This window comes from Cariama cristata, unplaced genomic scaffold (genome assembly GCF_000690535.1).
Source record: "Cariama cristata isolate BGI_N322 unplaced genomic scaffold, ASM69053v1 scaffold17561, whole genome shotgun sequence".
NCBI lineage: Eukaryota > Metazoa > Chordata > Aves > Cariamiformes > Cariamidae > Cariama > Cariama cristata.
In genome coordinates, this window is record NW_009600055.1 from 1 (window position 1) to 27144 (window position 27144).

At 39.5% G+C, this 27144-nt stretch overlaps 1 protein-coding gene across 1 annotated transcript; it reads left to right on the top strand.

Annotated features, from left to right (window-relative positions):
* Positions 1-7167: 7167 nt before the first annotated feature.
* EHD4 (EH-domain containing 4) lies at positions 7168-26100 on the top strand (the record flags this gene model as incomplete). Its single annotated transcript, XM_009709912.1, has 5 exons — positions 7168-7344; positions 12533-12630; positions 18444-18856; positions 22900-23064; positions 25564-26100. Coding segments are annotated over 5 exons (1390 nt in total), but the record flags the coding sequence as incomplete, so codon positions are not given.
* Between the last annotated feature and the right edge of the window lie 1044 nt (positions 26101-27144).

Below are 27144 nucleotides of genomic sequence, written 5' to 3' on the forward strand. Positions count from 1 at the left end.
GGCTGCTGCCGGCGATCCGGGGTAGCGGGGACGCCGCCGGTGTCCCTCCCGAGGAGCGTGGCTTATCCGAGAGCCTCCCTTGCCGCGCCGAGGATGGGTGCCGCTCCCGGATCTGTAACATGCCCGGTCACTCTCCTGCCGGTTTAAGAATATTATCTCGATTTCATGTTCTGCTGACAAAGTGTAACTTCGTTGTCTACTTCCTCTTAGCCTTTTTTCTTTTTTAATCTCTAAATGATTTCACTTCGCATTAAAACGACATGACAGCATCGGCTGTCACAGACCATTTAACCTTATCCCCTCCCCTTTCTTTCCCCAAAGTGATTTAATGCAGAGATTCGATGTGAAGATAAAGAGAGAAGCGCGACAATACACATGGTATCTGGAAAGTACTTTTTTTCCCTCCAACTCTTTTGGTCAATTACATCGAACAAGCAATATCACTAATGAGGCAGCTTAGCAATATTGCTGCTGTTACAGTATTTACTGCCTTCCCTGTCTTCCTTATTGCGAAGTTTGTTAGTAACTAATTTTAGGAAGCTGAAGTATGCCCCGGGTATTACGAGTTTGTGAATATTTTCCGTATATTTGGGTGTGTTTGGCTTTCATATGCCTCTTACAAATCAGTCTAAGGTTATACAAAACTCTGCAAATGACACCGAGTGCTCACTTGGATCACATTTTCACTTATTATATCTGAAGTTAATTATAGCCCTTCTGTAAACTTTACAAATGTTTCTCTTTCGGTTCCAAAGGTTATGGGCAGCCTTGCCATAACACTGTTTTCTTTTTACAGTGCAAAAGACCTCCCTCCCTTCTCCATTGAAGAGTGATGTTTGCCTTTGCTCACCTGAGAGCCTTTCAGATGTTTACTGAGCTAATCATGTTTCTTTCCTGGTTTTACAACTAGCTAATTGGAAGCTTGATGTTGAACTTGGTTCTTTACCCATTATTACTGAATTCCTGCAAACATTTAAAGTGGTTTTGCTCAGAGGAATATTTTAAAAATAGAAATAGGGTTATAATTAAAAGAAGAGAAAGTTAGTTTCAGGATCCCCAAAGGTAGTCACAAGAAAGTGTGTGTTTGTGGGGAGGATGATTTCGGTTTTCCTAACATTTCTTTAGCCATGCTGATTCATTTTCTTCTTTAAAATTATAGTTGCTTTGTTAGTCTGTATATGTTTCCAGTAAGTGTTATTACCTGGTTTATGGATGGGGAATGGTGAGAGCATGGGTAATACGGAGACAGAACGGTCCCAAATATGTATGTACCAGAAGCTGTTCTGCCTGTCAGATGATTTGCTGTGTCATTTGCAATTCACAGGAAACTTTTTTTCCCCTTTTGTAAGAGTTTGCTTTGGATTAGAACACATGTTCCTGGTTTATGGACATTCAACTTTTCTGTCCTTTACAGTTGCCCATATTTGACTGCAGTGCAAGTCAATATTGCACTTAGAAACGTTGATATACCTTGCAGTGCTTTAGATGTATTTTTGGTACTTTGCTTTGTGGGTAACTTGTTATCAGCTTAACCATAAAATATGAAAAATAGGGTTGACTAATACTAATATACTGTTTGAATGAGAAAAGACGTGTCATTTGTTACAGCTATTTCCAGCTTTTTTTAGCATTGGTCACTGCTAGGTGAAGATGCCCAGACAAATTTGACAAAGTTTTCCAAGATGTTTTCTTTTGTGTTTTACTAAAATATCTGACTCAATGGAGGAGGTGACTTCTACTGTGATGTGCCCTTCTCTGTCCCGATTTACCCCTTTCTCCTGTCCCCATTTTAGGTAGATTGCAGAGTGGTTTAATCCCTTATTAGTTGTTGGAGAAGACAGGAATTGACTGTTGAGCCCCAATCAGTAATAGAACAGCTGTTACTGCTTCTAAAGGACCACAGTCTGACCTCACCATGGTGAACATTCATTACATCAGTGTTTGCTATAGAATAGACAATAATTGGTTGAATCAGCATGAGAAAATGCTCCATTCAAGATGGGTGCAACTTAGACAATAGTGTCACAGTGCCTGTTACTCAAAATCCAATTTAGAGGAGAGAAAGAAAACCAAAAAAGAGAATTCCTTGTATGCTGAAGGCAAGACTTGGAAGACATGGGAAAACTTTACAGTCTTCAGGTCAGCCACAAATAAATTTCCCCTCAGGTAGACTGAATGTCCCATGGAATGACGTCATACACTCTGAAGATTGTTATAATTCCAGGTTTATTATAGATAATTTTTCTTAGAATGAAGTTGGACTGTAGTTTTTTGTTTTGTTTTGTTTTTGTTTTTTTTCACCACTAGCCTTTTAACAAGTCAACGTTATTTTGAATCTTAAACAAAACTGCTCTTTGTTCCACATTTCTCCATTTCATAGTCAGGAGGGCATACTAGATCTACTTAAGTGTTTTCTATTGGCTTTATGTGTGAACATAACAATTCTGTTTAGCTGACAGATATTCATTTGGGATTACTTTGATTTAGACATTATCGTGAGAAGTTCACATTTTCATACCTCTGACACATCCACATCCACCCAGTTCCTTCCACTAGGTCTTTATGGAAAACACTGCTCTAGCAATGACTGAATGTCCCTGGGGATTAAGATATGCAAACAAACACTCCAGGTTTCTAATAGCTCTTCTGGTTTTTCACTTGGTGCTGTTTATCCTCTTTGCACTTGAAACAATGGGGTGAAACCAGCCAGTTTCACTGTTTAAGGTGTAGCGTGGTGGTACTGTTTTATTCGAGTATCTGACAATGCTGACAATTCAAACAAATATATCCAGGCCCAAATGTTAATACTTGTCTGATTGTTTTTAAGGGGCTGGGGGAATGGATGAGAACCAAATGCTTATCTTGCATGTGTGCTGCTTGGCCTTACAGCTTCTGTAGTTATCTGAATTTCTCCTGACTGCTTTAGAGAAAGAAGTGGGGAAAGGAGAGACAGGAGAGGAGAATTCTAGCGTATGAAAAAGATATAGGAGCTGGTCAGTGTGAGTTTGTAGTTGCTGACCTTTTTCTTTCCTTCTAACAATGAATTAAACTTCTAGTCTAATAATGTTTAACTTGTTAACAACTTTTCTATTTTAAAAGTGTAAGAGATTGACTTTTTTAAAGAACTTGTCAAGATGAGGAAAAACAGAAGTAAATTCTTCAGCTTGCCGGGCTGTGCATTTGCTTTGCTGACAGGTATTACTCAGAGGTTAAGATGGTAAACTTCCTTCTATTTAACTCAGCCAGAGCTGGGTTTTGTGAAAGCACCCTTTTGTATGCCTAACACCTGGAATCTGCAAGTAGTGTACAATCGCTTGTGTAGCAAGAATGGACTGCATCTATTTCTTCAGGGGGGAAACCCCTCTTCATTTCTTTGGGTGAAAGCTGGAACTTCTTTGTTACTAGCTCTGCGTGAAAGTTTTGAGTCATTTGGGGCAGAATTCTTACACTAAAGCAGACATCTGCTAGTTCTGTTGTGCTTAAAGAAAGTATGGAGGATTTGGTGCAGTCTGTAGTATGGAGGTGAGCAACCTTATGAAAGGACCCTTGAGTTTGTCTCCCAGTGCATCCCTGCCCAATGCTGCTCTGTCCAGCTCGCCTGTGTTCGTGCATTAGCGTGGCTTAGCTAAAGCATTTAGACCTCAGATGATTATCAGTATCCGTAACCGTGAGTAATCTTTGCTATCTCTGGAACTTTGTAAACCAGTTTCCCATAGTCTGGCTATAGGTCTTGCAAAGGAACATAGATGAATGTTTATTGGCAAAGCAGAAAGGTTATAGCCCAGGTAAAAACAAAGGGAGAGGAGTCAACAGGATGTCTGTTGTTTGATCTGGTCTGTTTTGGGGACCTTTGCTATTTTTAAGCATTCTTCCTGTGAACCTTTTTGAACTCCCTCTCTGCTGAAAATTCCTGAGAAGGGCATGCAGTTGCAGATGCTAAAAATCCAGGTATTTCCCTGTGTTAATATAGCATACTGTAGGAAAACATTTGCAGCTTTTCAGTTTACGGAAGACTGCTCATCCCTTTTGTGTGGCTAAGTGAAACTGCTATTTTCATGCTGAGAGGAAGTGTGATATAGCTGGTACAGCCAGTGCTCAAGAACTAGGGTTTATTTTAGTCTGTACTGATTCTTGAGGTGCAACTGTGAGCCAGTCTTAATGGAGAAATACCTGTCTTGCAAAGTGGTTCCTGTGTCTGTTGAACAGCTCCACCAGGCTCACCTCTGTGACTGTTGGGTGGGGCTTGGTATTTGGAAGGAGATCTTGCCTTCCTGGATTGTTATCTCTATAAAAGCCTGGTTTTTAAAGCTGCATCTGTGATGTTAACTTGGAAGTATCATGGCAGTTCAGTAGTACTTTATTCTTGTTTAATCATTTCAATAAGCAGGTAATCTGAATTTGCACTATTGAGTTCCAAGCTGAAGGTACAGATGTTGGAAATTCTGAAAGGTGCTCCATACTTCCAACTCTTTGTAAATTCAGCAGGTGTTAGATGTGCAGGAACTTCATGAGCAGGCCATGAGATTAGTTTTTTTAGTCGTCTAAAAGACCACCACCACCGAATGTCCATAACCGTGCCTGGCAGGTTCATGAGCTTACAATGGATAGCAATTATCCTATTACTCTGGAGGTGTCTTATCCTGCATTCAGATCCCATCATGTAGTTTTCTGTGACCTGGGACTTCTCTCATGTACATTTGATTCAGTACAATATTCTTCACTGCTGCTCTGGGAGCTTCCTGTTATTGTTGTTATTATTGTTATTCCTATTATTATTATTATTACTGCCTCTGTCAGCAGAAGTCTGGGAATGACAATTAGTATCAAGAGAAGAACTTAGTTATGAGTGTCATAGAGATCCCTTCTCTTTTAAAAGAAGGACACTGAGGAAAAGCAGAATTGAGAGACTTTGGAATAGAACATTTTATCATGGCAAGTTAAAAATCTTACTTTAGAAGATAAAAGTATAATTGATCTTTCAAAATCAATGCTATGGATAAGTCCAGTCTGGAAAATTGTAGTGGTTCTTTTGAGTTAGCCTTTGCATCCTGTTCTAGAGGGCTCTAGTCTGCAGTGGTGTTCTGTGAGGAGGCAGGAACACACTTTGTGTTTCGGGTGTTTAGCTGTTTGCTACAACACTTGGACGTCCTGGGTTTCCATGCATAAAGGATTCAACTGCTGAGCTATCAAAGGAGTTTTGTCTTCATTTTCTTACGTGACCTACTTCGTAAGGTGAGGGATCTGCTGCACTGTACACTCCTGCATGTGCAGGCATGTTTGAGTGTTGGGTTTTTTTGCTTTTGGAGAGGGGTTAGTTTTATTTCCCTGTTACTGTGTGTAAGGTACAGCATATTCTAGAAGTAGAACACATTGACTTTGGCATGTTCTGGTATGACTGTTCTTACGTTCCTCCTTTCCTGCAGTTTTTAGCATTGGCATTTTTTTTATTTGTTTGGAAGCAGAAAGCTGCAGGAGGTCTCATGTAAATAACTGTTCTATGCTTTAAGCCTCCTAGATCATAGGTTGAGCTAATTGGAGCCAGTTTGCTAAGCTTAGTGGAAAAAGATCTTTGAAATGTGTAGTATATGTTTAGTTCATTAAATTCAGCTTCTGTGCACTGATCTATAAAGTCTGTGGATGTTTGGGTATTGAACTTAAAGACAAACAGGTTGTTCAGCAAGTACAGGCACACTGTAGAATGTTGCTGGGTTTTTTTTCGCAGCAAAAGCAGCCTGCAAGTCCTCTCAAATCAATTTTGGTTTATGAAATGATAGCAGAACATGCATAATGCTGTTGGATTAAGGGCCAGAACAAACCTCTTACTCAAAGACAGATGTTAATACGGATGTGCTCAAACCTAACTAGTGCTGTCATTGCATGTAGGACCATCACCTGTGTCTGAAGAAGAATTCTTGTTTAAATCCAACTGATTATGTGAAAAGTTAAATTGTAGTTGGTTAAAATTGTGGGTCTTTTTAAGAATACCTGGGTGATGTGGAACCCATGGAATTAATAAGTATGAGATTACTTGAGTTGATTGGAGAATTTCAGTGCTCCTGTAATGTCACATTACAGCATACTTGAAAACAACTTGGTCTTAGTCTTGAGGTGAACATTTTCAAGATGGTGCTGTTGTGAATGAGGACAATAGCACTCATGCTTTAATGTTAAGCAGGATTGTCTGCTTTTGTTTTTGGAAAGTGGCAGTTATCATAATGTAGGTTGGAGGAACGTTGTAAGCTGGAGGCTTGCTTGATAGGCTTGGGACTTCTATTGCTTCTCCCTTGCCATACAGGAAGGGATGAAGACAGGCTTTTTCTGTAAATGTATGCTCCAGTTCCATGAAGTTTTAGCGTTTAAATATGCATGTCCTTAGTTTGAGACCTTCTTGTCTGGAAAGTCAAGAGTTGGTGTATCAGACTTGGTCCACTGAGCATGTGCTGTCTGCATCTCTGAGTGGACTACTTGGAGGGAGATGCAAGATGGGTTCTGCTGGTACAGCGCTGCCTGACTTGGTGCTTCTTGGAAGTATGTTACCATTAGGCCTTAAGTTCTGCAGGTCTGACTTAGTTACCAGTTACTTTTTTGATATGCAGGTCAAAAGAAAAAAAAAAAATCCTTTCCTCTCTCCCAAACAGATGTGACTGTGTTGTCTCTTAACTGGGCTATCTTTGCCTGCGGTAAGATGAGTTAAAGTTAGTAAAATCATACTGAGTTCATCAAAGGGTTAGATCTGTCAGCAAACTGATGCTGCTTATGTGCTGTTTCAAACAACTCTCTTTTGGTACCAGCAGCACTTGTATGGGCTTGAAAACACAAAAGCAGCAACATCTTCTAATGTAAACTACAGCACTGGGATCATTGGTAGAACCATCCACTTGAGTGGTTCAGGTGCTGCAGTTGAGGGAATACTTTCCACCCTGTTTTTGTAAAGGGATTTACTTTATCCTTTTTACCCAGTTGTTGTGAAAAACTGGAATTTGGTTCTTTTTTCTTTTCTTTTTTTCCCCTCCCTAGTTAATAGAAATAATGAAATGAAGGAAAGATGTAGTTTTATTATTCTAGAGCGTGTATATCCTTGGAAATTTTCAAGCGAATTATAGGTATTTGCTTTTGCCGTAGTTCCCAGTTGTTCATTCTGTTACTTTATGTATTCTCCATCTGTAGATACCTGCTCGAACAAGACTTTCCAGGCATGCGGATTGGTCCAGAGCCTACCACGGATTCTTTTATTGCTGTGATGTACGGAGATTCAGAAGGAAGCATTCCTGGAAATGCCCTAGTTGTTGATCCTAAGAAGCCGTTTCGCAAACTCAGCCGCTTTGGAAATGCTTTCCTGAACAGGTGAGATCTGTTTGCTTGCTGTCTTTTGATTTAGTTTTTTTGTGTGTTTAAATTTCTACTTGATACCATCTTCAAGCATCAGTGTTTTTTACTAAGTTTTTTCTGCTGTACTTGTTTTGAACAGCATGGAATAAATACTCCAATACAAGCAGGAGCAGTGGCAGTTCAAGTGAATTAAAAAAAAAGGCAGCAAAAAGACAGTACTAGGTGGGGTAGCACTAGCACAGATATATTCAGTTATCTGAATAGAAAATCATGGTTAAAACCAGTTCACAGAAAATTGCTGAGATGTTCCACCAACTGACTAGTTTGTAAGGCATTATGCCAGCTGGAACTCAGGATCTGTTTCGGCACAAGTTCTCACTCTCAATAAAACTGATAGATTAGTACTATTATTGAAAACTACCATCCAAAAAAAGGCAAAAATATTTTCCCTTTACGATCTTGTTCCTTTCCACTGGTCTCACCAGAGGTCTTGGTATAGCTCTTTAAAATTGTGAATTGGTGGGCTGTGTAAAAAAGCCTACAAGAATGGAGAATATTTTGAATTTACCTACTGGATGAATATGTATTCAATCTGTTAAGTGCTTAATTTTGACTAGCTGGTCTTCAAGCAGTCCCATAGACCAGGATGATAGCATTAGCTTCTGGATGACTGCTGTGTATTTGCGAAAAATGGGAGAGTTGTTATGGGGCTGTGAATATTGCTGTAGGTAACTTAAGTAGCAGGCTGAATATTTCCAGTTAAAAGTTATTAATAACTTTTTTCGCATTGTGTGAGCAATAACCTTGTTTTCTTCCTGTATTTGATGGCAGCTTGATATGGAGGTCTGGCTTTGCGAGCCAGTTAATCTAAATTGATTCTCTTTTAACAATAAAGTTTCCTGTTTGGCTGATAAACACTGGTGTATGTGTTAAAAGTTCATCATGTATGGGCTTATCTCTTGCTGTGCTTATTCACAGAAGAAAGTTTATAGCTGCTTAGAGTTTGCTTGGCTATCGCTTTGCTGAGAGATAAGAATATGTGCGTGGGAAGCTGCAATCAAGTCGCATTTTAAATAATAATTTTGTGATCCAAGACCTCTTTCTGTGACAATATTGACTAAGTCCTGTCCTCCAGGTCACTATTCTGGTTGATTCTTTCCCCGCCATTGTGCTCTCTACAAAAAGTTAAATATATTTATCCTTTTGGTGGCTGTGATATTGTTATATTGCAGTGCTGTGAGCAACCTTTTCTTCCTCAGCAGTCACGTTTGCTCCTTAGTTTTGCAGAGGAGATCTAGGTGCTTTTAGGTTCCCCTAGCATCACCCTTGGTCTGCAACTCTGATCATATTGCTTCTTTTTCAAAACTTGTCAACTCCTTTCTCTTTCCTACTTCACCTAGTTGAAAATGTCTTTGGCTTCAGTTCAGTATCTTTGAGTAACTTTCCCCTGCTCTTACCTGCAATCATACTACATATTTTACTTTGCCTTCTCTCATTTGTCATGCTGACAATCCTTTATACCCAATATTACATTTTTCACTCATAACCATAGATTTTCTCTACTCACCCCCACTTTTTTTAAAAATGATTTCCCAATCCTAGTGTTTTGCTTTATGGAAGAATTTAGGGCCAAGAACAGTTTGACTGTGAAGTTAAGTGCCCTTTTATCTAAATGTAACATGAAAGGAAACAGCGACTGAGGTAATGGAGAAACTAAAACCAAACAATAACACACTAGCACAATCAAGGCTTGTACTTAAATTAGCTGCATTAATTTATTGATGTTACTTTGCCTCTTTTTTCCATGACCTCTTCTTATTTCCCCCTGTATCTTGCTGCTTGTGGTAGACGTCTCTGTAAGGCTTCTGAGTGCAGAAACTTGTCTCTTTATTTTTCCTATGTACTTTTAAGGGACGTTGGTGGGGGAAGGGGATGAGGACAGGACCTCGTCTGCCCTTGGACGTTAGTTAAAGTGAGGAAAGAATATTGCCGTATACCAGAAGATCATGGAAATAAATTGGCACTGCTGGGAAGAAACACATGGTCCTGCTCTATTCTAATGGGTATCTGAATGGACACAAAAAGGAGTATAAATTCTTACTAGATACTTTGAGTCATCCATAGTTAATCTAAAAAAAAAAAAGTAAAATCGACACATGATTACAAGGTTGTTGATTTCATTTTTCCCAACAACGTAACTTCTTTTTGCAAGGATGGTCTAATATTGCTGGTTTTCTTTAACAATAGTTTTGTAATAATATGAAAAACATGACAGTATCAAAGGTCTAATAAGCAGTTAGTCATCTCATTCGTACAACTATTTTTGTAATGCTTTTTTTGGTGAAGGTCTGTTATTTAGGTAGATGTTACATAGCTTTGCTTTTTATGATGCAGTGCTTAAAATCACACTTCATACAGGCCATGTAAGAAATAGTGGTTCAGAGCCAAGTCTCAGTGTCAAAAAGAGATATTCAAATACAACTAGCGTTAGAGTTTTAAGTTGTCTAGAATACTAATTTGATGTAAGACTTTTAACCCATCTGTTGTCTTTAGGTTATGGACGTATTCTGAAAACTACAGTCAGTTAATCCCGATTTTATACTTCTATTTCATATCCTTTTGCTATATGCTTTCCTCCTCCCTTTGCCACTGATGACTGCTGCAAAGACTGCAGTGTCTTTCCATTTCTGAAGCTTGCAGTTCTCTATTTTCTGGCACAGTCTTTCCCAGCTGTCCCAGTTCGGGTGATGCCTAAGTCAAAGTACTGCCGTGTTGTTCAGCTGCAATAATGGTGCCCATCTTCCCATAAGATAGACCTAGAAACATCTCGGAGTGAGAAACATTCACCTATGTAGTTTTTAAGAGAGGACAAAGTCTGTGAAGCAAAGCTTTATTTCAGTGCTGGGTGCATGGGAGATCACCTCCGTGATCCTCCTGCATGCACACTGGTTAGTCTCACCTCCACATATTTACTTAGGACAGTTATTCATATTCATGTCATTTCTCGGAAGTCTTATACATAATCAAATTATTTCCCTGAAGTTATTTACATCTATACCCTCCTACTTGCATCTGTGCACTGTTCTCTAGGGGTCTTCTTTGAGGGTCGTGAGGTGAAGGCTCAAAGTCTTCCTCTCGGTTGAACTCCTTATTCTGGCGCCTGCGCTCTATTGTTTCGGTTATATTGCAAACCCAAGTTGACAGTTAATCCTCTCTTTCTTCCATATGAGGGCAGGAAGGTGACAACCAGGTAGAGGCTAATCATGGCTAAGATAAGTGGTGTCAGCCAAAGCAACTTAACTCTGTACCCAAATACACATTACCCTGTCTCCGTCCCCATACTTGGGTACCTGAAAACTTACATTCTTTCCAACCGCCTATCTGCTATGGCTTAAGCAAAGCCACAATACCACTTCTCACATCGGTGATACTAAACAAGTGCTGGGCTTTCTAAGGTTGGAATAAAGTGATAAGAAAAAACATATATGAAAATTGAGTCTCCACACTTCCAAATTTGTGGAAGCTGCTTCGTGTTGTACATACTAGTGATGTATTTTTTTTTATTTGTTGACATGGTGAAATGCATTTTTTTTGTTGTTTATGCATCCACTATGCTTCAGCAAAATGTTTGCTTTAGCATAGTGTGTCCTTTAGGTTTCGGAAAGTTCAAAAAATGTTATTTTATTTCATAGTACCTCACTCCTCTTTCGAGAGCATCTCTTAAGTTAGTAGAAAACTAGCCTTAGTGGAAGAGTTTGCTTCAGATATTCAGTATTTTCTACACCTGGTGTTCCACTAAAAACCCAAAGGGTAGTGCTGTTTACATACCCTGAGGTTTTGTCAGGCCAAGATGGCTGCAGCTTCCTTATCCCCTCTTGGGTTTCAGGGAGAGGCATAGCTGGTGCTGCCATTTCTGTTGTACACAAGAAGGGATGCTGTGTGCTTTTGTTAGACTTGTAACTACAAGGTCACTTGAAAAAACAAGGTGAAGCGAGGTGTAAGTATTTTTTTTTTTCTTCCTGATTTTCTTTGGATCATCTGGATCATTATTTGTCCAACAATAGCTTCCAAATTTCGATACATCTTACATTTTGTATCTGATATGACTACCTGAAGTCTTCCTAACTAAGATTATCTTTGGTCTTAAAGCTCTTGTTTGACCTTGGCACGGTTAAAATTTGCTGTCTGTGATACCCTATTTCTTGAGGTAGTGTGCCTTCTAAAGCGATGGGTTAATGCAGGGCGGCCATCTTATACAGCCTGAGCCTGCAGCCTGACCCTGTGCTAGGCTGCTTCAGGGCAGCTTCACAGGAGGAGGGTAGGGTACTGTGCTTGTTAGTAGGGTCTTCGGCTGCTACCTGGTAAGAAGATTAAACTCTTACGCAAATCTCTTAAAGGGAGGTGAAGTTTTTCAGTCATGAACTATCCCAGAAGCATCAGAGTAGTTTGGATTTAACACACAAAGTGTTCTGCACGGCTCTCGGAGGCCTCGTGAATTATTTATTTTTCATAATGCCACCGTTGAATTTGTCTGCCATTGTAGAGGCAGGAGGTTATTGTTTAGAGCATGCTGTGTGTAATTTGACCTCTTGGTTCTGGCAGTGTGAAAGCTTTTGCTTGGTTTGTGGGAGAAATACTATTGTTTTCAGTCCTCCGCAAGCCCCACCTCAGGAGGGTGGTGGGTTAGAGATGGGGACTGTTTAGGTGCTGCCAGAGCAGGTGCGAGGGTGACTTGGCAGTGACTGGAATATAAACGTATCATCAGTATGGCTTTCTGCCTGATTCCCTTTTCTTTTGAATCCCTTTGAATTTGGGCAAAAGTGGGAGTACATGAAGAATTATTTCTTGCGTGTACTAATTTTGATCATAGTAAAATGTTTGTTTTATGGAATCTTTTTAATGTTGCATATATGGCCCATGTTCTCAGCTCTTGCAGAATTTGGAATTTTATCAGCAGTCAGACATGTGGTTTTACAAGGTTTTCCTGTGTTTTCTTTTTTGAGAAGCTCTCTGTTTACATTTTGTTTTCTTAAACATGTATGGTTGTCAAACATAGGGGTTCATTAGAACTTCAGAAACTTTTTTAAAAATCTCATTTCAGTCTTCCTGAAAGCGGATACATTAAGGGGAGCTGTTAAGGGACAATTTACACTTGAGCTAGAGCTATTGTTAATGTTTTTTTTCCCTGCCTCCTTTCCTGCAGGTTCATGTGTTCTCAGTTACCTAACCAAGTACTGAAGAGCATCAGTATCATTGACAGCCCTGGCATTCTCTCTGGAGAGAAGCAGCGCATCAGCAGAGGTGAGTTGCAGGACTTGAAAATAACCGAGCTCACTATTTTTTGCTGTACTGGACAAGTCATCATCCCAATCTGTTGGAGGCCTGTTTTAGTGGTATTGAGTGGTGGTGTGTCCCAAACTTTTTTACTACAAGGCGTATTAAACCCATGTTTTAAGGCTGGATGTAGAGTTTGGAATTTTTTCTCTTGAAAACTGGTGGGATTGGGATTTCTTACCCTGCTATGGCTGCAAATGGCTATGGTTGCATGGTCTATTGACTAATTAGTGCTTTGACGCTCCTGAGGAAAAACGTTATTTCCCTAATTTTAATTGCTTTCCACAAAGTAGTAATGAATAGACTCATATATACTATTGCAGTTCATGAATGAAGAATGAAGAAGTGGTTCATAATTGCTAAAGCTCTTCAAGCTGGTCATGTTTAAAAACTGAGGGGGTTGAGCTATAAATAAGGTGCTTTTATTGTAGGCACAGCTGCTAGTGTTGCGGTATGGAAGTGAACATAAAATAAGCAGATAACTAGAGCATCATATTAATATGCCACTGAAGAAGCGTGCAATTGTGTGACAGAATTCAATGCCATTAGGGATTGCTGTGGAAGTCCCAGACTTCGTGTGTGGGACAGAGTTGTGTTTCACTGGTAGTCCCGTGTTGCTTAGAGGACCGTGGCTCTTCACTGCCATCTAGAATTGCTCTTGTGACCTAACAAAACATATGACTGTTGTTCCTTTATTGTTCAGAAACTCTGTTTCTTGATAGTATGTGCCTTATCAGCTGTTTTTATGGCCTAGCTGGCCTGCCCTTTGGTATGGTAGACTTTCGACTAAGTTGACAGTGCCTAGTGGTAACCTCAAACTCTTAACCTGTTTCAGAGGCTTTAACTTGATTAGTTTGCATTTCATGAATTTTTTTCTTCAATGTGTTAAGGATTGTCTTGAATATGTAACTTGGCAGTTCTTTTATCACAAATATGGTTCTCCTATATGCTGTTTAGCTTTAACCAGTGTGGTTGTACCATAAATAAGGTTTGGGGAGTCAGCTTTAGAGCACTGTTCTCTGCCCCAGGACAACTGTTGCCAAGGTTTATGGTTTCATATACTGAGGCATCAGCATACGCGGAGTACCTGCAAGTCACTGTATGGTCCTGTTGCATGCTCTTATGATTAGGCAATACTGTGCTCACCCATGTCTGAAATATTGCATAGTCAGATACATTTCCTGTATGAGACTTTTGGGCTGCCTATGCAGTTTCCATACATGTTGTTTTGTGGAGCTCAAACTTGACTTGTCCTGTGGTGCTGCACACAGCAAGGCCTGTCCGACCTGCTTCCTGAAGGAGTCAGACTGACTTCAACATATTTATGGCACAAGTCTAATTTAGCATGTTTTGAAGTTTGAGTTGCATAGATTACTTTTTAAATGACTGTGTGCAGATGTAAGCAGGTTTCTAGAACATGTTTTCTGCTGTCCCTAAATGTCTCTGTCAGAGAAGGTTCTGTTTGTACAGCTTCAGACTAACAAAGATTTTTTTCCTCCAAAATGCATGTTGTTACCCCTTAAGTTCTCTGGCTGCTGCTCACTGAAAAATGTTGCAGCTGGTGTGCTTCACTATGGGAAGTGCCATTTCGTTTCACTGTAAAAGTGATTAAAGACTTAAATATAGGGATGCTTTTCTGTGCTTGCCAGGAAAGCTCTAAATATACAGGCTAATTCTTCAGAATTTGTTTCTTGACAATTTCATGGTTTTGTATTTCAAAATTTTATAGTTCAGCAAATTTTTGAAGCTGTCTGTTTCTGTTTCTTAAACTTTTATTTTTCTTATGAATCTTGCTGCTGTTTTCTAAATTGTATATACAAGATGAGATTTTTTTTCATAATTCATAATAAGTATTCTTAGATGCTTTCTATTTGGCACATTATTGGTGTCTGTTCATATCTGAGTTTTTAAATTACCTTTCTAGAAGTTTAGCTTGTTTCTAACATTGATGAGCAGCGACTTTTCGTATTGGTGATGTTTTAATGTGTTTGATGGAAGAATAACATTAGAGGATCTCAGTGTAAAACCTTCACTCTTTGCTCTTGGTGGGTTTTTTCCCCATCTTCCTGTGAGCAACTGCTTAACTATTTACCTATGAATGGATGTAACACCTGCATAATGATAGAATTTGACAGGTATCACTAGGAGTAAGGTGAAGCCTTCTGAGACCAACAAAGCAATCAAATGCTAACTCTCAGTTCCAAAATGCAGGAAAATGGTAAAGAGACTGTGTAAAAATACAGGATATGCACTACTTCCCAACATGTTTTATTTATAACTCTGGAAAGCATTCAGGCCATGGATGAAGGAGCTGATTGCTTTCCGAAAGGTCAAAAATACACAGAGTGCAACATTCAAAGCTGTCTCTCTTGACACACCTTTCCCGCTCTTGTTGTCGGCAGGAGGATGTGCCAGGAGCTTCCTGCCTGTCAGTTCAGGGGCTGCGTAAGTGTCTGGAGGAGAATGTGCGGACATGTGCCAGCATTGTCCCTGATCAGACAATGCCCGTCCCTGTGCTGCCTCTGCAGCGTCACTGGTGACATTCACAAAGCCCATGTCAGACAGAAATGTGTGTATGGTCTGCAAGATTTGGAAGCAACGGGGAGCGTAAGGAGAGGAGGAAGGAGAAGCAATGTCTGGCAGGGTGTGGGGAGGAACTGCTTTTAGAAAGGGGCGGGGGGTGGTTCATGATTCAGTGGCATGAAGTTGAGGGTTTCAAGAAGTATGGGGAACGAACTCAGAGGAAAATGGGAGGATATTGGTTAGCTTGCATTTTTAGATCTGGAGTTAGTCAAATATAGGGGATTTTCTCAGTTCAATCTGGCTTGTGAAAATATAGTCATGGATTAAGTAAGGTGACATATAGTTGCAGCATTGTGTCAGTCTTTCCCTTGCAGCAAGACACTGTACATTCTCCTTAGGATTAGTCCACCAACAGGAGCGCAGTTAAGAGTGTGCTGGATTGAGATAGGCATTCATTAACATAACTGGAAACTTCCACCCTGGATAGCAAAAAGTGCATCTTTCCATGTGGGACTGAGCTCCATTTGAAAGACTGGGAAGTTTAGATGCTGACCTGTGGTAAAGCATTGGAAGAACAGCAGTTTGGGCAGTGGGGAAAGGCTGCACTTGCCAGTGTCCAAATTGTGTGTTGTAGCCTTGGTTGTGTGGTACTTGGACAGCAGTGGCAGGTGGGATTGCTCTAGCACTCTGCCCACCCCTGCTTCATCTGGGAAGTGGGCACTGTTCTCTGAGATTGGAGGCTTCTCATGTTGTGTCTCAGTGCTGAAATATTTAACCATATATCACTTCTCTGTAGTTCAGATATACTCTAATGTGTGACCACTGAATCTGTATATAAAATAGGTTCACTTCTGATGACAAATTGTCATTAAAATGAATAGATTTTTTTCACATTTTTAATGAAGTCTTTTTCTTACCCATTTTCGATAAGCAGCCTTTTCTTTCTCAAAGCAAATGCTCCATTAATATTTAATTCATATTTAAAATAAATTTATTGCTAGTTAACATGCACTTGTTGACTGTACAGTTGTTTTTACCATTCAAAATCTATCAAATGTGTGCTGGGAGTTTATGTATTTATTTAACCAGCCTTATGAGTCACCTTCTCGCATATCCATTTGTGGAGAACTTAATAGAATTTAACTTGCTTCATTTTGCAACTTTATCTATTTCATTTCAAGCATACTTCCTTCTACGTGACTGAAATCAGAACAGGTTATTGTGTAGCTCAGACTTGTGCACTGTTGCAGCTATGTTGTGACATGCAAGTGGCATAGAAGATCTTGCTTCTCCCTTTCTTCCCTGCCAAATTTTTATAAAGATAAATTATTCATACTGGTTTTGATTAGATTGTTAGTGTAAAGTGAGAAGAGTTCTCTTCTAGCTGTGTTCTGTGCAGCTTTCCTCCTTGCCCCCACCTTTCATCTCGTGTTCAGCCCTTCAGGAACTGTTCATAGGAAAGAACGTGTGAAAGCACCAGAGCAGCATTATCTGTAAAGGGACCAGATTTTTCCATTCCTTACAAAGTAATCATTTTAATAGGAAAGATTATGTTGGCTTTTTTTTTGTATAGCCAGTTAATGAGTCTGACCTGCATCCTTTCAACTTGATGTGTCTGCTGGATTTTTAGTGAACTTTTATGATCTCTTTTTTGGGAGGGTTGGGGGACAGGGAAGACAGGTAACTAGGGACATTTTTCTTACTATTAACTAGAATTTCTGGATTTAATTTCATATGCTATTTGATTTTTAAACAGAAGATTTAAGACTGAGTTCTTTCCTGTGTTGCTAAACATGCACAAGTATGTTCCATGATAAATCTAGAGTTCACCATTTTTTCCTATTATTTTCATTTATGTCTGCTTTTCTTGGTGTTGGCCCTAGCCAGGTTCTAATGGAAAGCAAAAACATTTTTGCTTTTGGGTTAAAGGCCAACAACTTGAAGGTATAATGAATAATGACTTGACTGAACCAGCATTGTTTTAAGAAAAGCTAAGCAGCTTTACAGTGTCTCCAAATCCTTTTATTTATAATGTTGAAAAGATGCTAGGGAGAATGATGAGTGGTGAAGAGTGTTTTGCTTGTATCTGGACCAGGTGTATGAAGTGTTTGGATAATTGGCTCATGTATGAGTAGTGTAAGTGGGTTTTCTTTGCTAGGGTATTAGAGGGTTAAAGGCTTATCTTGCACAGCTGAGAAATGACCAAAGACACCCTGGATGCCCATTGCTGGTAACTGAGCTTTCTTTGCTCTTGGCATTGAAATATATGCTGCTGGGAACTGTTGATTCTGTTTGGGTTGCTTTACACCAGTTCTTGCATTTTGAGTGCTCTCTCTTTTAGCTCTGATTTCTTTCTGAGAGGAAGACGAGGGGTGGGATGTTGGCTCCCAACTCATACCTTGCTGTTCCTTACTCAAACAAGATGAGTCACATCCATGCCAAGCCCAATGCCACATCACTAGTGGTGACTCGCTGTGGATTAAATGTGTCACTTCTGAATAAGGAGTTCCTGAATACTATTTGTTCTGTGGATTAGAGGCCAGCTACACTTAAAATGTTCAGACAGGCAGTATGAATAGGCTTTCCTTTAGAACATCACAAAGTTTGTTTCAGATGATCAGGAATGTCACTGTGTTCTGTAACCTGTCATGTCCCCAAAGCTATCGGCAACGCAGGCATGTTACTTGTAAATTGTATCTCTGAGTCTGCTGTGGCAGAAATAACAGCAAGTGTTGCAATGCAAGGAGAGATGAGTTTGGAAATGGTTTTAAAATCCAAATATTTTTCAGTTGCTGAGTTACGCTGCAGTGCTGCACCTGTGCTATTTCCCTTGTTAGTACAGATAGGCAGTGCTACTAAAGTGGCCAGCATTAAGAGTGATGAAGAGAGCTTGTGATAAAGCCCCACAGACCTGCTTAGCTTGGGCACTCTGCTGGAGCCAGAACTCCTGGGAAGAGGCAATCAGGGGTGTGAGATGGTAACTCAGAGCAGCACAGAAGATAGTGACATAAGAGAGGGATGGCAAGGTTGAGGGAAGGGCAGTGCTAAAAACAAAAGGTGGTAATAGCAAGACCAGTCTAAGGAAATGTAGGATACAGTTGTCCTGACCTCATTGTCCGCGCTCTCCTCCAGGTGGCCCATCTCCTCATTTCGCCCGGGTAGATGCTGTGATCCCTTTGTTCTCTATCCCCAAACCTGCCTTCTCGGAGACTCACATTTCTGAATGGTAGAACTGTAATAATGTATTCTTCCTTCAGGCTACGACTTCTGCCAAGTCCTCCAGTGGTTTGCTGAGAGGGTTGACCGCATCATCCTTCTTTTTGATGCCCATAAGCTGGATATATCTGATGAGTTTTCAGAGGCTATTAAGTCATTCCGGGGCCAGGATGACAAGATTCGAGTGGTGCTTAATAAGGCCGACCAAGTGGACACACAACAACTGATGAGGGTCTACGGTGCACTCATGTGGTCCCTGGGAAAGGTGATCAACACTCCAGAGGTGCTGCGGGTCTACATTGGCTCCTTCTGGGCCCATCCTCTGCGAAACACAGAGAATCGAAGACTCTTTGAGGCAGAGGCACAGGATCTTTTCAAGGATATCCAGAGTCTCCCGCAGAAGGCTGCTGTGCGGAAGCTCAATGATCTCATTAAGAGGGCAAGACTTGCAAAGGTAAGAAAAGATAAAAAACCTAAATTAGTTGAATGAGTGGTCTCTTCTGTCTCTTCCAATGTGTCCTTCCTCACCCTTCCCAGTCTTTCTCTACCTATAAGCTGTGTGCTTTTCAGCAAATGGATTGAATTGTCAGTTTTTCAAGGAAGAGATAGCCACTCAGGATATAGAAGCACGTAGGAGGAAATCAAGACTTGTACTGGGATGCCTCCCTAACTTCAGAGAAGGGATGTGATGCTTTTTAGGCAGTTAAAGCCATTGTTTGCTTAGTAGTGGAATGGATTTTTTTTCTTTACACTATGCAGTGAGGTAATCAATGTTACTTTTTGGAGATAAACCACTTTTTTTTTAACAGTAGCTGGTATATAGAGAACACTTTAAAAAGGAAAAAAGAAAGAGGGGCAAAAAACTACAACCAAAACTATTCACATACAACCTTCCATATGCTTTTTTGCATATTAATGCCTTAATGCATACTGTCAATCAGCTGCTGTGGAAAAACACTTTGACTAAATGCATTTATGATATGCCCTGGAATACAAGACTGATTAAAAACCTCACTTGAGGTGAAGCAAGGATACTGATGAATTGGAGAGGTGCTTGTGTGTTAGATTGAAACTCTTGAGCCTCTCGGGTTGTATCTGCTTCATTCCCAGTCACAGAGACAATTGGGTGGTACAGACTTTGTGTCATCCTATGCAGAAAAATCTCTCTCTCGTTATCCAGGCATATGAGTTATGTGCCCCACTGTAGGTAGCCCCTGTCACCATTCCCATTGTTTTTGACTCTGGAGGAGTACATGCGTTGTGTGCAACCTACAGTCACCAACTAGGGTGCGTGGGCAGGCTGGCTGTGACAGCACTGTGACTGTCTACAACTGGCTGTTGAAAACCTGTTTAATTTTTTGATAGGTCTCTAGTTATCTTTGAATGAGTGGATGTCACTTCAAAGCTTTGTGAATTATCACCAAGTTTTAATTATTTATAAAACCTTCTGGTTATATTTTATACTAATCTTCAAACTCCCTGCTTAACAATACTGGCTTAATCTGTCCTTTCTTCTCACAGCCTGACTAGAATAAGCTTTGGTTGCAATCTGAAATAATTCTTTGCCTGTTTTGCTGATTCTGCAGTGAGTTTATTTTATTGTAGCACTGCAGCTGCTGTTAGAATAATAGTTAAAAGCACTGCCAAGCATCTTGTTGTTTTGAAAAGCTTAAGAACAAAGTGAAAATTCGCAATTCAAGAATTACGATTTATCATTTGGAAAACTGGAAAGGAAGGAAAACTAACCTCAGAAATAGTTGGGGAGAAAGCTGGTGGTACCAGACAGAAATTCTGGTTTCCTATGCAGTTACCAAACAGAATGTGAGTTGAGTCAATGCAATTGCCTTGGAACACATTTTCATGTTGACTTCAAAGCAAAAATGAAGAGGACTTGTGCTTACACCGATAAAAGAATAGTCATGTGGGGATGTATACCACTTCTGATGTTGGCTTAATTAACCCTGTGAATATAATGATACACTTAAAAGTGGGGGGAGGGGGGGGTATTGTGGCCTGAGCTTTAGGGCACCCCATAGCAGTTGCTCTTTTGAAAATTCAGTTTACATTCCTGATGATGATGTGTTAAAAGTTTCTATGATCTCAATCCGTTCTGTGGATGTTGTTGGCAGCTTTTTGCTTTCATTTGTTACAATCGTTTTGGAAGTGGAAAAGTGTCAGATGGATCCTCTTTAGATATTTCTATGTAATATAAAATAAAAATGAATAAAGGTGAATACAAAATACAGTGCTTGTACAACATGCTAATTAGGCAGGTATGGAGGGGAAATAAACTGTTTATCTCCAGGAAAGCAGCAATGGAATTTTTCCAGTGTTGTCTTTCTATCTTCCAAACTGAACTTAAAGTATTCACACTCCAAAATCATTTTTTACAGCATTGCATGGTATTTTTTTGTCCTATTTCTATGCTACTCTGTTTTTAATATCTTCTAAAACACATACAGTCACCAAAACCAAAAGCAAACTGTTAATTTGCTGTCAAATTTGGGCATTAGGCTTTTTATTTTGTTCTGTGACTCACTATCCTGTTTTGAAGATGAGAACTGTTCTTATCTACAAGAAGCACATGTGCATACTGGCAGACCTTAGACTGCTTAGTGTACATATGTGAATCTCTTAGTGCTTGTGAGCTATAAATGTACTTTTCTGGTTTTGCTAGGAGTATTATTTTAAACATAAGATCCATAAAATTACTTACAATTATTTATAAACTCTCTTAGAAATATCCTTGTTGAATCAGTTCTGTCATTCTGGAGAAATACTCATATCTGCTGTATTAGAAAATGTCATGGTTTTATGCGGAAACCCAGCTTCTTTATGCTGTTTATTTTTTTTTCTCCTTTGTAGAAATTTCAATTTATCTCCAGTGAAAATGCATGCACTCTTTTTAGATATGAGGAAGTGATGTTGTGTGAAAGTTATGATCTTAAGATGTGCAAATAAAAACTGGTTACACCATTTTTCTTTAAAAACAATGAGATTTTTTGTTTCAGTTTCCAGTAAGCCTCCTAAATAAGTAAGGAAAGGAATGGGAGAGCACTTCCCCTGTACAGATTGTATAAGGTTTGTACAGATACTGTAACGCACGTGCTGTTGTGTTTTGGTAGGTATTAAGTATTACACCACATCTACGTAATCACTTTTTTTCTACTGATGCTTTTTTGTGGTAATCCGTCTTCTCGCAGACTTCAAAATTTCAGCTTTTTACTGCTCAACAGTTTGATAGACGTTCTTTTTTTTTTTTAATGTATTTTCTGTGTGTGTGAAAATTCTAAGTAATTTCTGTTCTGGGAACAGCTGCATCTTTTTTTAATGAAGAAGGACCTGAGTTCTGTAAAGATTTCTCCTGTTGTAGAGGTCATTTGACGTCAGTGGTTCTGGCTGGGTCAGAGCTTAGGAAAGTAGTTTGATTACGTCAAGTTGTGGTAGATGTGCATTCCTTCTAAAAGAAGAGTGCCCTTGTTCTGCACACAAGAGGGAAGCATGAGTATCAGTGTCCATGCAATGAACTCACCTCAGTGACTAAGGTCATAAGTGGATAGGTGAACTGAGTTAAGAAGTGCAGCCACTGTTTCTGTCTTGGACCAGATCCCTTGCTGTGTGGCCAAGCAGATCCTTTTGGTGGTGAAAGAAGGTGGGAGGGTGGTAAAGGGGAAGAGATGAATGATTCAGGGTAAGGGTGGAAAGAGGGTGCATGGGCAGGATGGATGTTTTGATGGCAGTGCCGGATTATCGTGATCACTGCAGATGGGAAACTCTGAGCTCTGCAACCATTAATGTGTTTTAGGACTTGTCATCCTAAATTATTGTCTTTCCTTATACACTGGAAAGGCTCGAATTTTCTCCCTAAGGCTTTGCAAGGCAGCCATGGCATGCTGTTCGTGTAGCATACCAACTGCTCTGTCATCCTCTGGTGCCTGCGTAAATATAGACTATAGATACTCACTTTTCTGGGAGTAAATAGGTAGGAATGCAATGTCATGTCAATTAGATATCCCTGCCACTTAGCATACTTGGGTTACTTGAGGCATTATCCCATTGCTTCCCAAAATAATTGGTGAGGCAAATGAAGTTACAAATCTCTACCACTGAGACAGAGGGACCAATATGGCTGGTGCTCTTTATATGATCCATGCATGTAGTGTCAGGACATGTTTTTGGGGGCCTTGCTTTTTCTCTCACTGTTGGTGCTGATAGAATATTGTACCATGCTTCTTAAACTGCAAGTGTGCAACTGTATTTCTTTTAAATGTGTTTGCTTTCCCTCTGTACCTCAAAGGAGTACGGAAAGCAACAAAAACTAGTTGATAACTGTTTATGTAAACATGAAGTTCTAGGAACAATCAATGATAATATCTTATCCTTGAGCTGACTTAGGGAAACATGTTATTTATGTTTTCTTTTTATGACCTAGGTGAAGAGCACTAATGTTAAGTGTAGATAAACAATAGTCTTGATTCCAGTTTTGCTTCTTCTTAGGTTCATGCTTATATCATCAGCTATCTGAAAAAAGAAATGCCCTCTGTGTTTGGAAAAGAGAACAAGAAGAAGGAACTGATCAGCAGATTACCAGAGATCTACACTCAGCTGCAAAGGGAATACCATATCTCAGCAGGGGACTTCCCTGAAGTCCAGAAAATGCAGGTAAGATGATAAATTACAGTTCCACTGAAATAATACTAACTTTACAACAGGATTGCCAAATTGGAAAAGGTAGGACAGAGTATATCAGCATTATAGTATAGGGTCTTCAGCAATAGAGCAATTGAAGTGACAGTCGTGTCTGTTATGGAGTTAGCATGACTAGCATGACTTGGAAACAGTGCAGAACAATAAAAATTGATGACTTGCTTAGTGTGCATCCACTGATACAGGACTACAGAAACTGATAAGGAATCAGACTTTCTGTCCTTTTAGTCAATATTTGGTCCCTCGTAGCAGATAGTACTACAGGTTTTGTACAAATAAAATGGCAGTGGACTCTTACGGGTTAAGCTAGCGTTTTGTGTCCTAAATGTGGGTGTTTGTATTGCTTTTGTAGGTGAAGATATCCTCAGTCACATATTTTTACCTTACTCTGTTCTTCCTCTTACTGATACTGTTTGCCAGTGAGTAATAAAGGCAATGTGTTATCTGAAAAGTCCAGCTTAAAAGCTATCTCTTCTGAAAATGGTGCCTTTCAGCTTTTTTCTGTCCTTTTGAGCTTGTATTCTATGAAGAGAGAGAGAAGTTCTCAATTTGTACTCTTATTGTTAATTTTTAAATACCTTTTGTCTCTTGTTCCTCTTTTGAACTTTATGCAATCTTACTACCAAATTTCTGTCACTTTCCCACCTTTTTATTTCTGTCTTCTGATTTGAGATGAGTTGTTTAGAGTGTATCCAAGGGAAGAACAGCTAATGTTTTGTTAGCAGTGCTTTTCAATTTATTCCTCAAACCTCAATTTGCAACTTTTGGATCTCAGATCATAGGCTTCTTAAATGACCTTTGAATTAGAAGATAATTCAGCTTGGAAGCTGAAGAACATGAGATCAGGAGCCTGCAGTTTCGTCTGACTGTGGGCTAGTCATGAGTGTGATGGAGGATGTTTTCCAGATTGAAGCTTGTGTATCATTTTGACAATTTATGTGGTACACTTACACTGCTAATCATAAAGAGTGAATAACCTATCTATAGGATGCAGAAGTTTCATTTATAAAACTAAAGTATTGAACTTGGGAATCAGTTACTGGCATGAAACAGTAAATTATAAATGAAGCACAAGATCTCTTTCAGCTAGGTTTTCACAGGCAGGATTGTTGGAAAGGTTTCATGAGATAGGCTTTAAAAGGGGGTTGGTAGTGTGGAAGAAGTTGACTCTTTCTTCCCTTGCCACTTTTGTAGTGATGCGAAATGAGAGAATGAGAGGTGATCACTTGTCAGTTTGAATATGGAAACAATTTGTTTGGAACTTTTGTCAAACTAATATTGCATGTTGCTAAGCCTCAGCAGCAGATGGCAGCAGATACATACGCGAAAGATCAGTCACTTCTGTAATGAGGAGCAAAATTGTGAGAAAACAAAACTGTACCAAAACAGACAGCGGGTTTGACCTTTGCTTTCTAAGATTTATTGCGTATCATAAATTTGTACTGATCAGTGTCTGTAAATCAGGTGATTGTTTATAAATGTCACCTGAACAGAGTGATAGTTGTTGGTGATTTTCTTCTAAGAAATCCAAAGCTCTGTGTGCATGGTCAAAGCCACTTGCCTGTGCTTCATGTTTCTTGGGTTCCTGTCATTATAGTTCTGACATGTATGGGAGCAGCTCCCTGAGGAGATAGATGTGGCTTGTTAAAGCAGTTTAACACCATTTTGAGAGGGATTTGGGGCACGGGAGGAGCAGTGTTGTTTGGGTTTTTTTAAGTTTCTACTGTAACTCTCTTCCTGGCTAGTATTCTGCATGTAGAAATCACTTAATTGCCTAAAGCATTTTTAATTTTCCATTGGTCTGATGTAAAACATGCTTGGGCTTGTGTTGGAATAGCACATATCACCTAGTTACACATCTCACTGAGACTCGTAGTTTATGTACGAGATGAAAACTCAGCAGGGACCATATGACTTCATGAGTTCTGGCAGCACTTCTATAAAAATGCTGCTGCTGTTATCCCAACTCAGTTTTTCTTTATTTGTAAAGGACGCTTCTTCATTACTGAATCACAAACAAGAAGTTTTATCAATAAAATCAGATCAGTCCTGCAAACTCTTGGATTTATTTTTAACTTTAAACGCTTGAGTAAGTGCTAGCAGGACTGAGGACTTACTTGCATGCTTTCTTTGATGTTTGAAGAAAATCACAAAATGGGAAGTTGCTGGGTGACATTCATCAACTGCCATGTTTTTATGCGTTGCCATTTTGGAAATTGTATTGTAAATGTTTTTTAATAGACAAGCTCATACACTGTTGCAAAATTGACTTAGTGTATTTGGTCAGTATATTGAGTCTATGTACACCCTTTGCTTCTCCTTCAAGAGGAGTTTCAGTTATGGAAACTGCTTCAAAAGATAACAGATTGTTTCAATTTGAAGCCCATTCTTTAACCTCTTCAGTGTGTTGGAAATGTTTCTAACTACTGTCACTGAAACCTTTGTCATTGACAGGAGCTGTTGGAGACTTGTGACTTCACTAAATTTCATTCTTTGAAACCAAAGCTAATTGAAGCTGTGGATAACATGCTGGCCAACAAAATTGCCTCCCTGATGAGCCTGATCAGAGAGGAAGAGAGCAATATGCCCACAGAGGTTGTACATGGTGGAGCATTTGATGGCACCATGGCAGGACCTTTTGGCCACGGATATGGAGAAGGTGCTAAGGAAGGTGCTGATGAAGACGAATGGGTTGTTGCCAAAGATAAACCTGCCTATGATGAGATTTTCTACACTCTGTCACCAATCAATGGCAAAATATCTGGGATTAGTGCAAAGAAGGAGATGGTGACTTCTAAACTGCCCAACAGTGTCTTGGGGAAGATCTGGAAACTTTCAGACTGTGATGGTGATGGGATGTTGGATGATGAGGAGTTTGCATTAGCGAAACATCTCATCAAGATTAAACTGGATGGATATGAACTGCCTGGCACACTACCTTCCCACCTGGTGCCACCGTCTCACAGGAAACCTTTCCAGACAGCAGAGTGAAAAATAACAAGGAGAAGAACGAGAATTTTGGAACTTTTTCAACAAGCATGTTGAAACCACCAGAATTTGAAATTAGGCTTAGATCCTTAAAGCTCACAGCACATTTCATGCGAGTTACTGAAATTAGAGGCATGGTAGCAGGGAAACATTCGTGTAGCTGTCCCTGCTGACCTTCGCTCAGACATGCTTATCACAAGTGCCTTGTATAGATCAATTGTAAGGTGAAAATGTTTTTGTAGTCCTGCTTCCATGTCTTGCTGCCTTTACAACCATAAAGCAGAAAAGACCATGTATAAAAATCACTGACCCTCACCAAACCTAAATACTTACGGACCGTAAGTTTCTCCAAACTATTTTAAATAGCACAAGGAAGCTCTAAATGTTAAATTCACCTGCCTATGCAAGGAACATTGTTAAAAACATACTTTAGGCATCGAGTGAATGTCAGCATCTCTATAGTTTAAGAAAAGGCTGATATAAAAGGAAATTTTATTTTTGTTCTTTTTATTATTTAACAGGGGATTAGAAAAATGCTCAGAATATGAGCAGACCTTGTTTTAAAACTTTACTGATTATAGCTAGAACTGCAGAATATTAAAACAATTCTTTCAGTCTGTCATCATTGTCTTGTCTGAAGAACTGCTTCTTCAGTTTTATACAGCACTAGATACTCACTAGTATCACTAGAAGAGCTGAATCTCCTTTGTTGCTTGGATTTAGAGTTTCTTTTGAGGTTTCGGTTTAGCTGCTCTGCAGACAATAAATTCCCAAATTGTTCAAAGTGACAGCAGAATGTTTTCTTAAGCTAAAAAAAACCCCAAAACCAACAAACAAACCATGTTTCCATTGAAAGGAAGCCTCACTTCATGTTCAGAAGAGGTGCATTGTTCAAAGTCAGCCTCTTCAGAGCACATCAGATTGTCTTGGGAAACCTTCATTGGTATTCAGTTTCTATTTACAGGTAATTATACAGTTGTATCTGTATTTTTTTTGTATCTAATATTTTTAAGAAAAGTTTTTAACTCTTTCTTTTGCCAACATGTA